Source organism: Carex rostrata, chromosome 25 (assembly GCF_964058835.1).
Source record: "Carex rostrata chromosome 25, lpCarRost1.2, whole genome shotgun sequence".
NCBI classification, from domain to species: Eukaryota; Viridiplantae; Streptophyta; class Magnoliopsida; order Poales; family Cyperaceae; genus Carex; species Carex rostrata.
Genome location: NC_135942.1, coordinates 7,898,102 through 7,915,658, shown reverse-complemented (window position 1 = coordinate 7,915,658; position 17,557 = coordinate 7,898,102). Strand labels below are relative to the sequence as shown.

At 38.6% G+C, this 17,557-nt stretch overlaps 3 protein-coding genes and 1 long non-coding RNA gene across 5 annotated transcripts; 1 reads left to right on the top strand and 3 right to left on the bottom strand.

Moving 5' to 3' along the window:
- Nucleotides 1-644: 644 nt before the first annotated feature.
- On the bottom strand, nt 645-5,298 carry LOC144576183 (cellulose synthase-like protein D1). Its single transcript, XM_078326468.1, has 7 exons — nt 4,924-5,298; nt 3,923-4,386; nt 3,385-3,820; nt 2,815-3,195; nt 2,286-2,690; nt 1,760-2,148; nt 645-1,680 (listed from the first exon to the last, which is right to left on the bottom strand). Exons 1-7 carry the CDS (start codon nt 5,296-5,298, stop codon nt 717-719), a joined length of 3,414 nt encoding a protein of 1,137 aa, XP_078182594.1. The 3' UTR covers nt 645-716.
- Nucleotides 5,299-9,269: 3,971 nt separating this feature from the next.
- LOC144576112 (TOM1-like protein 1) lies at nt 9,270-12,010 on the bottom strand. Of its 2 annotated transcripts, none has more exons than XM_078326373.1 (4): nt 11,870-12,010; nt 10,790-11,343; nt 10,082-10,330; nt 9,270-9,792 (listed from the first exon to the last, which is right to left on the bottom strand). In XM_078326373.1, the coding sequence occupies exons 2-4, from the start codon at nt 11,306-11,308 to the stop codon at nt 9,469-9,471; spliced, it is 1,092 nt and encodes a 363-aa protein (XP_078182499.1). In that variant the 5' UTR covers nt 11,309-11,343; nt 11,870-12,010; the 3' UTR covers nt 9,270-9,468. The 2 variants fall into 2 exon arrangements, with proteins under 2 accessions (XP_078182499.1, XP_078182498.1); XM_078326372.1 differs by having other exon boundaries at nt 11,763-11,903.
- A 330-nt stretch (nt 12,011-12,340) lies between these two features.
- Nucleotides 12,341-15,610, top strand: LOC144543705 (uncharacterized). Its single transcript, XR_013508044.1, has 3 exons — nt 12,341-12,580; nt 13,062-13,203; nt 14,526-15,610. It is a non-coding gene; the product is annotated as an uncharacterized LOC144543705 (long non-coding RNA).
- A 108-nt stretch (nt 15,611-15,718) lies between these two features.
- Nucleotides 15,719-16,894, bottom strand: LOC144543630 (S-adenosyl-L-methionine-dependent methyltransferases superfamily protein). The gene has a single exon (XM_078291962.1). The coding sequence runs from the start codon at nt 16,891-16,893 to the stop codon at nt 15,793-15,795; it is 1,101 nt and encodes a 366-aa protein (XP_078148088.1). The 5' UTR covers nt 16,894; the 3' UTR covers nt 15,719-15,792.
- Nucleotides 16,895-17,557: the final 663 nt, after the last annotated feature.

Genomic DNA, 17,557 nt, shown 5'->3' with positions numbered 1-17,557 from the left:
TTGCATTTCTATATAAATCTACCAATAAAAAGCAGATGACTGCAAAACACTTGTCAAATCTCAATACATCAAAACACCTACCTTCCTCTTATTGCCCATCTCACACGGTTTCCCTAAGCTGCTTCAATTCTTGTGGGTGCAGCGGGCAACCTGGTTTCTTCTGTTCATGCAATGGAATGGAATTATGGAATGGAATGGTGCCTTTTCTAAAGCTGCTCACAGGGCAACATTATAAAAGAGCTCAAGTCGTACGTGTTGGTGCATTGGTTGTCCTATATATGAAGGCATCTATTTTTATTGTAATTACTGATCACCGTGGTAAGATATTGTTATGTTCTATTTCACTTTTGATTTTTATAAAAGATAAAATTATATTGCACTGCTAGTAAAGACATAGCTAGTAAAGACATATATGTATTCTTTTAATGTCTAAATCACCCGACTTACAAAAAAAATGGTGAAAAAAGAATCACGAATTAAACTTCTTCTAAACATGTGTGCATGCATGCATATTAAACAAAAACCCCGAAGATTGTTTTCCCCACTTCATGGCATGGGGCATCAAAATCTATCCACGAGACAGAAATGAATCAAACTAGCAAATATAATTTAAACACACTATGTAATTTGGCTTTAAATTCCTCCTTCCATCTTCCCATCTTGGTCTTACCTTGGGGTGCAATAAATTAATAAACCAAATTAAGAATCGAATCGAATCAAGGGAATGTGAAAGATCCACCGACTTGGTTAGAAGCTTGAAGCGATGGAGGCTTGATCGCAATCCAAAGGAGAGAAATGGTAATGGCGACAAGTCCGGACCATACATAAACAATTGTTGGTGTCCTTCCTCTCCTTCCCATGAGACCCTTTGCAAACGGATACAAATGTGCCAGCACCCAGAAAGCGAAAAACACTCCACCCAGAAGCTTGCTCCATTGTGGGATTGTGCTATAAACAGTTCGGCTGAAACCAACCGCAATTGCCACAAGATTGATCATGATGATAACAAGTGGCGGGATCATCAGAGATGTCCATTTCACTTCATAGAGCTCCGCATAGTCATCCTCTTCATCGTCAGTAGAAGACTTTGATGTCAGTGTAAAGGAGATTTCTATTCCAGCCACCACTTTTAGCAAACCCTGAACAACGGCTGCTAGATGAGCACTGGTGCCTCCAATCAGCCAGAACTGCTCATTTCGCCACCATTCTTCTAGAGAAATTCCAGACCACTTGATTTCTAATATGGCGAGGAGCATCAGGGTCACAGTAATGATCAGTAGGTAGACAAGAAAAGTGATATTTAGGCTTTGGACAATGAACTGGCCAGAGAACAAAGAGAGAGCAGGGAGGAAACAGTAGACTATGAGGAAGATGGAGGTAAATGGGTAAATGCCGACATTCAGGTAGGCGATGCGCTGAAGGATCTTCATTTTCGGGGAGGCAAGGAGGGCATTGTTACGCGAGAAAAATATCTCGACTGAACCCGTAGCCCACCGCAGCACCTGGTGCAGACGATCCGTCAGATTGATTGGCGCCGTTCCCCTGAAGGAATCACGGGAGGATACACAGTAGACTGATTTCCAGCCACGGTTGTGCATGCGGTAGCCCGTGACCACATCCTCTGTCACCGATCCATAAATCCAGCCAACACGAGTACCCCACTCTGTCTTCTCCTCATACCTGTTGCAGAATTTGAACTAGATTAGCAATGCTTTTAATTTCTTTTTATGTTGTTGAAAAAGTTAATTTCTCCTCATACCAGCAAGAGATGACAGAAATGGCCTCAGCAACAATGGAAGCATCGAGCATCTCACGGGGAACAGTGAGGGCACCTGGCGGGCGGCCATTCTTCACTGAGGGGTGATCGGCCAATGGCCGGCCCTGAAACTCTGCAACTGGAATGGAGTCAATGAGGAATGATGAGTTGCCGAACTTCTTTGGGAAGGTAGCAAGGTTCATATCATCATTGTCAAAGTCACCCATACGGAGGGCAGTTGTTTCCTCGGAATTGGCTGAGGCTGATGCTTTTCGCTTCCCTGGTAGACAGCAGCTGAATAGACCTGTTGAGCGGTCTTTGGCCCGTGGCGGGTCAAACCCGTACAGAGCAATCCGGCGGAAGAGGCAACCCGTTCCCACATACACAGGACCCTGTTGGGATTTTAAAATCATGACTCATATGTGTTGTAAAACCAAACCACTTTGCAAAGTAATGATTACCAATTACAGAATTCTAATCTGTCTTTTTAATTGTCAAATTTGATTTCAGAGATGAATTTGCAAATTACCTGAAGACCATCTAGGGCACGCATGTTGACATCAAAGAAGACAGTATTATGATTTGCATACCGATCAGAGGGATCGATTCCCTCGAACCTTTGCGGAAACTGGATATAGCACAAGCGGTCCCCGCCACGATCCATCATGAAGCACATGCCTTCACGAAAAGCAAGAGAGTTGTATACATAGTGATCACAATCCAAGTTGAGGATGAAAGGCCCATTTGACAAGATGGCGGAAGCGCGAACAAGTGCATTCATGGCACCGGCTTTCTTATTGTGGTCGTATCCTGGACGCTTCTCACGGGACATGTAAACCAGCATTGGCAAACGAATGTCTACATCATGGAAGTCAATTGGCGATTTCTCACCTCTGCCGTAGATTGGCATGTCAGCAGCCGGTTTTAACATAACCTATTAATTAATACCTATTAATTAATTATACCTAGTTGAAATGCTGAAATATATATCTGAAATGTCACAAAACTAGAATGATAATTTCTACACTTTAAAGAAAATAGATAATACAGGTACGTACCTGAATGATGCCGGCATGGTCGCCTTTGGAATGATCCTGGGATGGGGTCAGCCAGGTACCTGGCCAGTGGGTTCCATCAGCCATCCATGTCGCCTTTGCTATCTTTATCGGCTCGATCATCTCATCTCCTCCAGCCTTTGCCTTCTCTCTCTGTTGGTTCATGGCCTGGATCTCTTCCCTTGCATGATATGCATCAGATCGGCGCCTAATTGCATCAGGCAGCCCGTTTATACGGACCTTGTACTCGTCATACTCTCTCTTGACCCTTCTCCTGTCTTTGACAAAATCAGACTTGACCTTGTTCTTAAATGGGTCCCTTTTCTGGCTGAAGTAGCTCTCAGGATTTCTTGGCTCAATTTTGTGCTTCTTACAGAAAGGCACCTGTTAATGAACAAGTAATGAAATCACTATTCTATTAGGTTTTATTATTAAGTTTAAAGTAATATGTCTGTTACTTTTTTCTTCTTATTACATATATAACTGCCTGTGGTTCTCGCAAATACTGTTTATGAAAAGGTGAAATGTATCAAATAATTTGTTCTTTTCTAGAACAATCAGTTAGATACAAACCCATAGTTGTGCGAAACTCGCCGCCTCAGCCATAGCTTCAAAAGTGAGGAGGGCCCCGCCATCATCAGAGACGTAACAAGCAAGTTTCTCGACCGGATAGTCTGCAGCCAAGATGGAGAGGATAGTATTGGCTGTGACAAGGACAGGTTCCTTTTCTGGATCTGCAGTCGAGACAAATATATCCAGCCCTGGCAGGTCAGACTTCCCGGTTGGGTTGTTTGGCCGTGGTGTCTCAAATTTTTCTTTCAAAACAGAAAGGTCGGTGGCACGATTAATTGGACAGAGCTTTGGAAGCTGATCTAGCAGCCAGGAGAAGGCAAACCATAACTCGCATATGACTGACAAAAACCATAGCCATACCGCATCCTCGTTCACGTGCTTAATACGCCACATCAAGAAAAGGGCCAGGACAACTATACGAAGGAGCACCAACAACCTGCACAATTCAATTTGATTCTTTCAGTGCTGAGAAACCCAGATTAATTAGATCAGAAGGAAAAAATAAATAAAAAAAAACTGTGTGTGTGTAGATGTAGACCTGTATGGACTGATGACTCCTGCCGGCACCTTTAGTTTTCGAGTGAGTGGCCTCCACGGCTTTGTGACGAGCTCCTTGGGCTGTCCTGGAATGTTATCGTTGTCATCGTCTCCGTCATCTGTCCAAATGGCATTTCCATACCCGTAAGTACCTTTGGTCTCAAAGAGCCACCTATTATGGTCGAATTCACCGCTCTGGTTCTGGTCCGACTGTTTCACTAGAGAAAGGCGTCTCTGAAGCTTGTCGGGACCCATTGAAGATGGCAGCGACAGGGCCTTGGCCTCGTTGCTAAAACTGATGACATCTTCCCAGGTCGTGTTCTTGTATGTCTCCTTGCAGCCCGGGCAGATTGCTCTGTCGGACTTCACTGAGTCATTGAAGCAGTCGACGCATATCTTGAACTCACAGTCACAAGGCAGAATGTCCTCGCCCCTGTTATTGCGTGGTACTTTCCCGTCGCATCCCTGTTTGTGTTCAGCCAAGATTTAATATACGTTAAGAGTTTGTTTGTTAATTTCCCGTTAGATGAAGAATTAAGGCTTACAAATTAAGAACTAATGCATGTTAAAAATGGTTCTTGCCAAAGATTTTACTCTATTAGACTCATCTTGTTCGAAGAAAAAACATAAATTTAATTTGCATATTTTTGAATGAATTAATTATGTTCTCCTTATAAGACCCCATAATAATTATGTTTTTGAAAGCTCCTCGATTTGTGCCATCGTACTAATTAAGAATTTTCATATAGAAACGTGAAAGATCGTTTCTCTAATGAATGAAATTGAACAAATGATAGTCGATCTATTGGGACAAGTAAATTCTTCTTTTCTTTTCTTTTCTTTTTTTGTTTCTCTTCTAATAAGTATAATGTATATAGATTTTTATGCACTAAAATGCATCATGAGTCATGACTCTACGTGATTTTCAATCAAAAGAAAAGAAAAATTAGATCCATCAGGTGGGTATGTATGGTTACTAGCTAGTTAGGTTAGGTATCTAACCGGGAGCATGCAGGTTGAACCGGAATTCGACATCTCCACATGACCGCCGCGTGACGGCGAATTGGGCATGACATGAGCTCTTGTTGCCGAGTTAAATCCACCAGTGAAAATAGAGCCGGTGTACTGATCTTCCTGTTTATGATGGTCCATGTCATCATCATGATCAGGCGTCATCGGGATGTGAACATGATAGTCCATGTCCACGCTGCTTATCTCACTATCGAGGTCATCTCTCGAGTAGCTGATGAACCGGCCTGAGTCAGTTCGCCGGCCAAAAACCACTGTTGGTGGAGGAGGTGGTGGCACCAGAGGCGGCTTGCTTGCATTTGATGGTATCCGGCTTGGTTGCTTCTTTAGTATCCCTTTTGAATTCATGGTGATTCTCTCTTGTTCTTCTTCTTTAGTCTTTAATTGATTCCTACTTTCTATCTTTCTTTCTTTTTTCATTTTGTTGGAGAAAAAAAATGAGAGGTTTTGTTAGGAGGATAGTAGGTAAAAAACCAAGATATGGATTAAAATGAATGTACTTGTGAAAAAATGGAAAGAAATGAATGAGAATTCTCACCTATTGAGATCTTCCTAGGAAATTTGACTTGATGCTGGTTAGAAAATCAGATCATGGCCTGACATTGTGTTAGGCTGCGATCCAAACTCAGAAGAAATGCTGGCTAATGCTTCCTTCTCATCTAAATTTCTTTCTCCACACCTCAAATGGCAGGCTCTTTTCAATAGAGAACAGCTAAAAAATGTAAAGGAATAAACTGTTTTCGAGGAATGAACCTTTGACTTGCTTAGATTGTTAACAACCTTGGAGAAAAGAAAAGAAGTTGAAATTAAGAAACCGACTTGTTATAAGGAGAGGAATGGAGAGAGTATATTTATATTTATTGTGAGAGAAAACAGAGAGGTTTTGTGCTCTGTTTCTGGGTCAGCAGGCGCGAGGGGAGAGAGGACAGGAGAAGAGAAGAGAAGAGATGGGGCCATGGGGGGGTATATAGGAATGCCACGTGGCAAATGAGTAGCTTATGTGGGACCCAGCTCGGTGTCAAAATAAATTGACACAGTTTTTTTTTTTTTTTTTTCCATTTGTGACCCTGCATTTTATCTGGTATTAGTGTATTAGTTACCCTCGTCTATTAGAAATAAACTCGGTATAAATATGAAATAAATAATTATGCAAAACTAAGTAATTAAAGAAAAGAAAAGAAAAGGTGAGCAGCGCACGTTCACTGTTGAACAACATTCTCAACTGACCCAATCACGAAAAGTCCACTTATATCAATCGTCCACATTTTGATAATAATAATTTCCATTTCATTTTTATTTCATTTTATTTTATTTTATTTATTAAGTATTTAAGTTGCACTGCAGATACGTTTTTGGGCCGGTACCAGAGACAGAGTAGCCTTCAGCCGTTTCACAATTTTTATTTATTTATTTATTTTTATTCACTTTATTGCTAGCACGTTTCTTTCAGAGATCAGAATTCAAGCTAAGCAAAGTTTACAACTCCATTTGTGACCCTCTTTTGAAAATTCAAGCGCAATTGTTAACTTGTGTGTGATTGCTGGTTTCTCAAATTCGATTATTTTTGTTTTCTTTGATGAAAATGTCTGATCTGGATCTAAGAGAGAATTAATGTTAGTTAATGTTTGAATTGGTCTCTCGAATCATTCTCGTAACTAAATTGTTTTTTTAAGAATACATGGACAACCACTTAGCTCCCACAAAATAATTCTTTATACTTGTATCATTTATATATATGTGTGCTAGGGATGGAACAATGTTACAAGTTAATAAAATATATATTATTATTTTTGTTATATAAAAATTTGGTCAGTTGATGAAGCATTTTATGTATTATTATTTTTATTGGTTAGTATAATTCATATTCAGATGTTCAAAGTTGTAAGAATTTTATTGCCAAATTAAGCATTTTAATATGAGAAGTATGTTATACATATGATAGACAGTCATCACTCCTTTTTTTTTTTTTTTCTGGTCTTTGGTAAAGTAACTTTTAATGAAACGAGTATATGATTGTCTCACTTTTTCCTTTGAGGTATTTTTTTTCTTCAAAAGAAACGGACTCATTGGTATCATTCTTGTAGAATATCTATGCCAATTGCTTTAGAGTTTAGACTAACAATAATAAATAGAGGAACTGTATCATGTAAAAACTTAACAAATCATACTAGTTCTTTTTTTTTTTTTTCAGAATTACCCAAAAAAAAACACCTTTTAATAAAGTAACATATAGATGCATATGAAATACAAAACGGGACGAGGCCTTGAATAAGAAAAAAGTAATCACGAGAACAGTAATCTCACTTATACAGAAAGATGTAACTTATTTTTCTCTAAATAATAATAAATAATTTTAGTATTAGATCCTTGGTAGTTCTGAAGCTAAATTTGAAAATTATAGAAGACAGGCAATTGTTTAACGTCTCTAATTCTCTATATATATTCTTTGACACAAACAACATGAAAAAAAATATAGGAGCAACTATTTAATTTATTGTCTTCTCAAAATTTCGAGTGGAGAAAGTCCCATCCCTTCTCAGAATCACAGAGAGGAAAGAATATACATGTATTGCCACAAATTTAAAGGATTGCATATTGATATATATATATATATATATATATATATATATATAGAGTTAGATGCTACAATGCTTTGGGAAGTAAAAATGATGTTTTATTTTCCGCTCATATTTCTATTTTTAAAGTTCAAAAAGTCAATATGAGCTTCTCAACATGATTTTCATATTGAATTGTTCTTGGAGACCAAATTTTATATTTTTTTTGGAAACTTTTTACATTTTTTTAGAATTCTTAAAAATTATTGTTTTTCTGAATTTTATTATTTAATGAAAAGCTGTGAGTTTCAAAAATTCTAAAAAAATGATAAAAGAAGTTCTAAAATTGTAAAATTTAATCTCCAAGTACATTTTAATATGATGATCATGTTGAAATTGGTTCGAATCAATTATTTGAACTTTGTTTGTAGATGTTGAAATCTTTTGCTCTCTTATTTTCTTTCTACTACTGTTGATGTCAGAGAAAGTAGGTAGGGATGAAAAATAATTGTCCATTCTTCTTATTTTTCAATTTTTTTTTAATTCTTAAACATTTAAATTGGAAATTAATTGTTGTTAGATTATTTAATGAGAAACTTGAGCGAAAGCCGAGAGAGCATGTTATTGGGTATTTGATATCAGATTATTTATTACGGAATTGGGTTTTATTTAAAGGACAAATTTTTGTCCAAAACAGGACTCAATTCGTACGATTTGCATTAAGATTTGTATGAACAATTTAAAATTTAATAAATCTAAATGGTTCTGTAATCAAAACTATATATCCATAAAAAATTTAACCGATAAGACGATTTAAAGTCCTTTGTATAAGAACCAACAATTTGTACTGGCCACAAAGGCGCAGCCAGTGGTTTCCAACATTTGTTATCCCTCATAACTCATAATTAAGGAAGCTAATTCAATCTATATTTTACAGAATAATCGGTAGAGAAATGATACCACATGCACATGCACATACATACAACAAATTGGCAATTGGTGTTGGCTACTTTTGTACATGCATGTATTCCTATGCTATGCTATGCTATGCTATGCTATGCTATGCACCACACATTCATTTAAATTTTCTTTTTCTTTAGATATATGAAAGAGTAATTAATTTAACCATATTTGATATTTGGAATTCGGCTAATTAGAAAATATTGCATGCAACATGCGTAATGCGTTGCACAACTAAGTAGATAAAGGTTTTGTTTTGGCTCTTTGTCAATGAAATCATTGATTTCAACTACTTTATATATATTTTTTAACTTGGTATCTGGTCGTGATGTTTTGATGACCACCTGATTCAAGGCACTATTTTGTAAGGAAGGAAGGAAGGAGCATAAATGAACTGTCAGATAATCAGCAGGTTCGTATCTTAATTTTGTTGCTTAATTTGACCTGATTCTACATTCCGGATGATCAAAGCTACAGCTACACTTGGGGTTTCATCTTCAAACAGTATTATAAATTTGTTTGTTTAACCTTGCTATTTCTTGGGTAATAAATAAATAAATAAAGAAATGTAGTCTATGTCAATGTCATATCAAGGACGGAACCAGAAAGTTGGAATTTTTATGCATCAAGCTATTTATCTTTGGCATCGATCAATTTGGAAAACATAAAATAAACAAGGCAAATGTTGGAGTTGGTTCATTTCCTAATGGGCCTCTTTCTTCGGGATTACACTTGACAACCACAAGTGGCTCTTCAGCTCGATTTAAAAAATTTAATTACTCTTTTCCTCAAATAAGATCAATCGATCAAGAATAAAATTTTATAAACAAGTGACACACGCATTTAGGAAGTAACTATATACAAATATCGCTGTAACGCACATAATCACACACTCCGCGTGATTTCTACATAAATAAAATAGCCATACTAATCTCTTACATATAATGCTATCAAATAAACGACCTAGTCAATACTTAAAAAAGTTTAGATAACACAGACAAGTTTAGATAAAATCATCTTTCTGATGTATCATTCCCTGATCAGCTTCATCCCTCTGAGTTCTCACCACGCCCGGCATTCTACTTAGGATTTCATGTGGCAACTCTAGTTCAACCACAACTGGTATTGTAGCTGGTTCAGGTTCTTCTTGGTGGACCGTCTGTGGCTTCTTCAGTTCTTCATATTTCGAGATAATCTTTTGTAGCTCCTCATTTAAGTTTAAGGCCTCCAATAGAAACTCATCATTGCTGCCTGATAACTCGATTATTTTCTGAATTGTATGTTGGCTTTGGTGACACTGTGCCACTAGTGTGCTTGTTAGGTCATCCTGTGTGAAGCATAGAGAATGGAAGGATTATCGGTTCAGTATCGTTCCACGCACAAAATCTCAATTAAACATACAAGATCAAAGCAAAGCCCAACAGATTCATACACAATGTGATTTTGGTATTTTAAGTGCCACAACTGTGAATATATTATATATGTAACAGGTACTACTGTACTGTCATTTTTGTACTTTCGTGAAAAATTGATATATAATCTTTGATACCTGCAGAAATATGAGTCAAAATCCTATGGACAATATTAAACAAAAAGATAGATAACAAAATACGAACCTCTAGTACGTCTGTCTGAGGGGAAGAAGATAGCACGGTGGAAAGAAGCTCAATGGTGTTGTGGGCCACAGAGAACTCTTCCTTGGTTTGCTCGGCAGTAAAACTAAAGACAGGTGGTGCTTCATGACTTGTTGCATAAGATGCATCACTATAAAATGTCTCTTCTGGGACAGTATTGGAAGGTGTCAATACTGGAGACAGACTCTCATCGTCTCTTCCCGGGAATTGAATTCCTCTTGATTTTAAGCTCTAAGAAAATATGACCAAGGAAAGCATGTCAGCATGTACAGTTACTGTGACTATGTGAATTGAATTCTAAAGAGATTTATAATCACCTGTAAGTTCTCAAAATGTTTTTGAACCAAGGAGTCATTTCAGATAAAATGAAAAAAGGTTTAACAATGCATTCTGGTACAAACCTGGCTGGTACAGGACCAAACTGCAAGGATTTCAATTTTAAACAATTGTTTCCGTGCACTTTCTTCACACAGAACATGAGGACCACACTAAAACGAAGTCACCTTTATGCAATTAATCACTATAAAAGAATGTGTACTGGTAAACCACCATATCTACTGCTACTGGACAAAGTCAATAATTTTACTGTCAGCATTGAAATAAGTAATCATTGATATGGAGTAAATAGTGACTTTGTTATAATACAAATAAAAAAAAAATGAACGAAAGATATCAGAATCAGTATGGTACCATGTATGTCACCTCATACACTGGCAGGTAGCATAACTCCCCGGACTCGCCCCATGCCTCGATCAGAACCAAAACCTTGTTCCTCACACTAACAGCAGTTTCCGGGTCATCAACGATCCGCACCATCTCATCCAGTACGCCCTCAGCAGCAACATCAGCAAAACCCCTTTGACAGTTCTTCACGCATGCCTCAAGCAGCACCAGCGCCAGATACTGCACCCTAGGCTGTTGCTTCATCATAATCCTCTTCTTAATCGCGCAAATTATTTGGACTCCACTGATGAGGCCAGAATTGATTCGGTCGCAGATCTCAAGGTTCGCCGACCAATCAGGGCTGTCGTAGTTGTCTGACGTGGCGTTTTCGACTATCTGGTCTGCTTCATTTGGACCTTGCAAGAACTCGCGCATTTTGACACCCATGGAAGAAACACTTGTGGAGACCTTGCGGCCCACCTCGGCCCCACTTATTTTGAGCCGTTGTCCCAAGGCTGTTACTTTATCTGCTATGCCGGTACTCATTGTATGTCAATTTTGGAAAGAGCTTTGTCTTGTTCCTGTTGAATTGCAAAAAAAGGGTATAACCATGAGGACAAAAATAGATATGAAATACTTTTGTAATAATAAGGCATATTAAGTTCTTTCAAACCGGGCAAATAGCTCCCTCTAATAGAATAAATGCTGAAATTTGAATTACTGATTTAGAAGAGTAGAATTGAAAAAAAAGGCCAACTAATTATATTCTGGTAATCTAGCTAAAGAGTGGGGATAAAGTTTGAAATTAGTTCTCCTACACAAAACCGAATTTTGTAGGCCAACAACACCTCACCTCTCCTTTTAGGTGCAAAAAGAATACATGATATACTGCTGAATCCATCAACGGAGTAGATATTATAATAAAATAAATAAAAAGTAGAACGAGAGTGATTGGGGAAGAAAACGAAGGGAAATTTGCATGTCTAGCTATTAGGCTAACCTAGCAAACGAAATAGTTGATCAGACAAAGCAAGTATGGAGAGCGTGATGACGACGGTTCTTATAAAGCTAAAATAAGAGAAAAATAATTGAAAAGAGGAAAGGCACCTAGCTAGCTAGGGTTTGGTATTCTCGGCTCAGCACTCTGCAGAGAAGAGAATCGAATCGAATCGATCGATTCTCCAAAAAAGGGAGATATCTCTCTCTCTCCAGTCCACCTTCAGGATTCGAATGACGGGACGGGGCGTGGGGCGTGGGCCGCGTGGCGTGGTTTCCTTTTGTTGTTAAAAAAAAAAAAAAAAAAAAGTAAGCGGATGATATGATATGATAACCTTTGCTTTGAGAGTTTGAGGCTTTGACCAGACTCGGAGTCGGAGGGAGGGATTAGGGACCGGTTAAGGTTGGAATGGAATGTTGGATCCTCTCCATTTATAAATGGGACTACCTTATTCAAATTTAGATTAATCGCGTACTATTATATATAGAATAATTACTTTACAGGTTAAGTATAACCAATTAATATGGTCTCCACGTGTCACTCTCTCTACATCTCCAGATTTTATCCCAATTGTTCCCTTCTTTGTCGCTCCTCTATCTTGCTAAATTCATACGGTCCTTGTATTTAACGAAAATTTATAGAATAGAGGAAATTGAGAAGAGAAGAGCGGACAGAAAATTGAAGAGAGAAAGGGGTAGAATCAAGTAACGACCTTCTCTGATTACTAAGAAACAGCGAGGAGACGAAGGAGATGGAGGTATTCGCAACACTTGACATTCTCTTCGAGATCAATCAACTCGTAACGATCGGAGCAATTTTCGGTATTGAACAATCTATTTTGTGTATTCTTCTTCTTGTTTATTATAATTGAAGCATGGTGCCAATAATAGTTCCTTACCATATAGATATGAGTTATATGAAACTAGCCTTGAATTTTAACCTAAACTTTTGGGCAGATTGTGAAATGTACAATAATAGTTACTAAAAAAGTTTTGGGCTTGAGATAAGTGGGTTAATTTATCCAACCTTAAAAAGTATGAAGTTCCAAACTTAGACCTCCATGCTATAAATTACTAATTACAATTCCATAATGTGATGCTGGGTATATATCATATTGTGACGATTAATATACTTGTACCTTTCTAACAAATAAACCTGAAAAATAATGTCTTGCTCAAAAGCTTAAATTAATTTTATGTTAGACTTTTGAATCACTTGCGTCACCTAAATATTATCGGCTTAAATTATGTGATGTATATTCGACTCCCACATGAATTGAAGCTCTTTTCTGTCGTTCACTAGTCTCACTCAGGAATTCCATTAATCGAAGACGATGTTGAATTACAGAACCAATCTTATTAACTTGGCAATTAGATTAAGAAGTATTGTATGATGCATCCTCACCGTAGCGACACGCTGGTCCCATCGTCTCGATATGGCTAAGGTGCGAATTTCGAGTTATTCTCATAACTTATTCATTGTTGTTGTTTGCTTGTTGCTTGTTTGCTATTTTCTTGATTGAATAGTTGTTTACTTGTTTGGTTGTCGGGTTATAGCTAGAATGGTGTTATATTTCTTGATTGAAAGGTAAAGACGCATGATCATATTTCTTCATAATGAAAATATGAAAATAAAGTATGAGGTTTATTTTAGAGTTAGTTATGAAACATTACATATAGTTGATTATGGGTTATATTCCTTAAGTGAATTAAAAGGGTGCATGAACAATAGATTAAATTAAAAGGTAGTGTGATTTAAATTGTTTAGTGCTAAAATGAGATTACATATAGCTGTTGTGGCTAACTTGTTTGTTTAATAGCTAATTAATTGTAGTTTAAGTTCTTGAATTTTTTTTTGAATTGCATAACATGAATACATGAGTTGAACTAGAACTTTTGCATGATATATTTGTATACATTATACATAGCATGATATGAACAATTTACTTGTTTTAAATGAAATGTGTTAAAGAACCAGATGTCTGAAACCTGACGATCATGTATGCGCCCTATTCGGGGTAAGCATGTAATTTTTGTTATGTAGGCTCTGAACTTGTAGTGCATAACAGAAATTGCATAGGCGCCATATTCGTGGTAGCGCATGACTCGATTATGTAGGCGCTGTACTTGTAGCGCATAACTTTAGTCATGTAGGTGCCCTATTCGGGGTAAGCGCATAATTTCATGTTATGGCCATAACAAAAATTGTGTAGGCACCATATTCGTGGTAGCGCATGATCGTAGTCCTGTATGAACCTTGACGGTCATGTAGGCCCTGAACTTGTAGCGCATGACTGGGGTCATGTAGGCGTTGTACTTGTAGTGCATGACCGAGTATTGTTAACACCAAAATGGTTACCTAATAAAATGATATTTTATTCTATCATGGATAGTCTTGAACAAAGGATAATTATATGATATGGTTGCACAACAAAATTGGATTGAATTTTAACGTCTATTGTGCATGAGCATTGCATGTCATATATTTCGTTTTGCTTGATTGTTATTGCTATACACTGTTTCAATAGCTTGCTGATTTCTTTCACGGTATTGAGCATTTCTTGAAGTGAACTTATATTTAGTTTATTGATTGATGATAATTGGTAGCTAAGATTCTTTGATTCTTATACTATTATTATAGTCTATATTTTTGGTACTCGGTGCTGTTTTGGTTTCAGTTGGTCGGATCTGCGGATAACTCGACTGGAACTGAATACTGCACTGGGAGATTTTCAATCTCTCACATTTCCATTTCGGTGGGTTCCAGGTACAAAGCATGAGACACAAAAGTGAGATGCCAAACTAGAGGACTGCGCGACATGCCACAAAGATGAGTATTTGATTCACTTTAAATAAATCTGTTATGGTACTTCGATTGGATTTTATTGTACCGTAAGAGGTTTATTTTCTAATTGTTGTTACATGTCAATTTCAAAACTTAAAAGAAAAGTTTATTCGTGTATTGTGGCTCTTGTCTTGTCATTGGTAATGTATTTATATATATATATATACTGTGTATGATTATGGAATCGCCTTGCGCAAATGAGCGCGGCGGGTTGTCCGTCCTGTTGACGGGGTGTGACAACTAAAGGTGACAATCCATATCTATCCTCTATATATAGCAATGGTTTAAATAGCGATTATAGCGATATAACGGAACGGTTAAAAAAAATAAGCGATTGCACCGGTAAGCTCGAACTACCTCGCGAAAGCCGCAATAGATGACAAGGAAGAGAAGAGGTATGACTCATCCTCTAAGGTAATTAAGCCTTTCTCCGCATGAAATTAAGCGAAATTGAAAAGTTGGATGCATCTTTTGGTAAATTATTTGGTAGATTGATTTCATTGCATCTTTTGGGCAGTCATAGTCATAGTCATAGATGTCCAAAATGGAGAAATAGTCTTTAAAGTCGGAGAAAGAATGGAGCGCACTAACAAAGAGAAAGAGTCACCTTGTTCATTAGATGTTAAACAGGTTGCAAGAAATGGAGCGCAAAACACCATCAGTGGAACTTTTCCAAGTTCACCGAGGAAGGATTATCGATCCTAGTAGACGAGTTGAAATTAAAAGCATAAATTGGTTATAGGTAGATGTGACAGAGAGGAAGATTTGATAACAAGGTCTGGACTCTGGAGACGTGGCTAAATTGGTATTAGGACATTCATGTCTCCTATTGATGTATGTCTTATTTTTGTAATAATATAACATTCGGAGGTTAGAACTGTAAAAGTTAGCTTCAATGCTTGAGCATGTAATTGGCCGATACCTCTGGTAGTCTGGTACCGGTTTGTAAGCCTTTATAATTTCTAATGAAACTGGTGAAATTTTTACCACACTTTGATAAAACAAAATCATTAGTGTGGTCTTCATAAGATAAAGAGGAGTTGTGATATAAATTTAGACATACATATTACATAGCAGATTTTATATATCAGATCAGAAGGAGAACAAAAGTACTAACATCATTCATATCATCCTCCGACACTAAAAAAATAAATAAATAAATAAATAAATCCGAACCGTCAGATTAGAATCAACGAGCGAGAGGCTTTTGGAGAAGCGCAGTGAGATAAAGGTCGCGGTTCTTGACCCCGCCGGCGTCCGTCTTATCCCCCACCGTCCACTTTATTATCCTATAACCCATTCGGTTCAATATCGGCTTATACACCGAGTCCATATCCACACCCTTACAGAAAAAATGGTCGATCCACAGCAATCCTCCAGGACGTAACACTCGGTCCACGTCGTACACCATGAACTCCAGCACTGGTACCGGGATCCACCGGTTCACAGCATGCCCTGTCCGGACAAGGTCTACCACTCCATCCTGCACTGGGAACCGGGCTTGCAAGGGAGAATGTAGAGTAATCAAACCATGGGATGCGGCACTTTCAGAGAAAGGATGGCCCAGATTCAGTGTGGTCGTCAGGACAGTAGTGTTCGAAGCACGGCGGAGCGCTGCGGCAAGTGATCCGCTGCCTCCGGCGACGTCGAGGGCGAGGTTGATTGGAGCAGCACGGGATACTTGAGCGAGGCGGAGTAGTTGAGTAATGGAGAGATCGAGAGTAGATCTGACTCTGACAGAGAAAAGGTTGGGATCTTGAAGTTTAGAGAGGGTAGCGGGATTGGAGGTGGGGGTGAGAGAGAAACAGCGTCGACGAGGGAGTGGGTGACAGCCACGAAGTAGAAGGGATTCAGCAAGGGAAGAGGAGGAAGAGGGGCAAGTGGAGAAAGGAGTGTAGTTCATGTACTGACGAAGGAGAGTGGAGTGGGAAGCACAGGCGGAGGAGATGGGAGAGAGGTGGGAGAGGAGAACGAGCTCGGACGGAGGGGGAGGAGTGGAGGAGGAAGAGGAGGCGTGAGAGGGGTGGGAGTGTAGGTGGGAGAGATGGGAGATGGTGGCACGGATAGTGTGAAGCTGGCGGAGGAGGTGCTCTGGAGGTTGGTGGTCGTCGGAGGAGAGGGGGAGAGAAGGTGGAGAGGAGAAGAGGCGGTGGGAAGAGGAGAGGTGGTAGAGAGAGAGAATGTTGGTGGTGACCATGGCGAGCAAGAGGAGTAGGTTGAGGCCCATGCTACTGCTTGTCCCAGCTCCAGCACCAATCCCAACCCCGCCTGCCATTTTTTCCCTCCGCATTTGGAGCGCACTGTCTGCAGCTCTTTCTCTTTCTCTTTCTCTTTCTCTTTCTCTTCTCTTCTCTTCTCTTCTCTTCTTGTATAGTGTATACTATTACTAACTATATCACTGGTAAGTCGCAAGTGGGAACACAGGAGAAGATTTTTTAACTAAATTAACTTTTTATTTATTAGTGAAAGGAAAGGAAAGGAAAGCCCGCAGGCAATGGAGACAAAAAAAATTCAGTCAGTAGAGAGTAGAGAGTAGACTGTAGAGAGAGTAGTGCCGCTGCCGCAGTGGGAAGTGGAACAGGAGTCCGCTGTCCAAAGTCCAAACGTAATATTTCACTTTGGACACGGACCGTCCGATCAGAATCCGGATCATATTCGGGGTCTTTTAACTTTCGTGGCCTAACAGATTGTGCGATTGTGCGATTGTGCGGTGCGGATCTAAACTCAAAATTATACTATGCTCTCCACAGTTCCACTACGCATTTGATTGAGTAACCTCTTCTTCACAGGCCCATTGTCATTGGAAGTCAAAAGTCAAAAGTGAAAACACATCATTATTTAGGTCAAAAATATCTCAAATTTTAATTATGTACAGTACGTCCATAGCTACACTACACATGACTTCATGCAGTCACATTTTTCTCATCTTTACATATAGTGAGTAGTGACAGCGC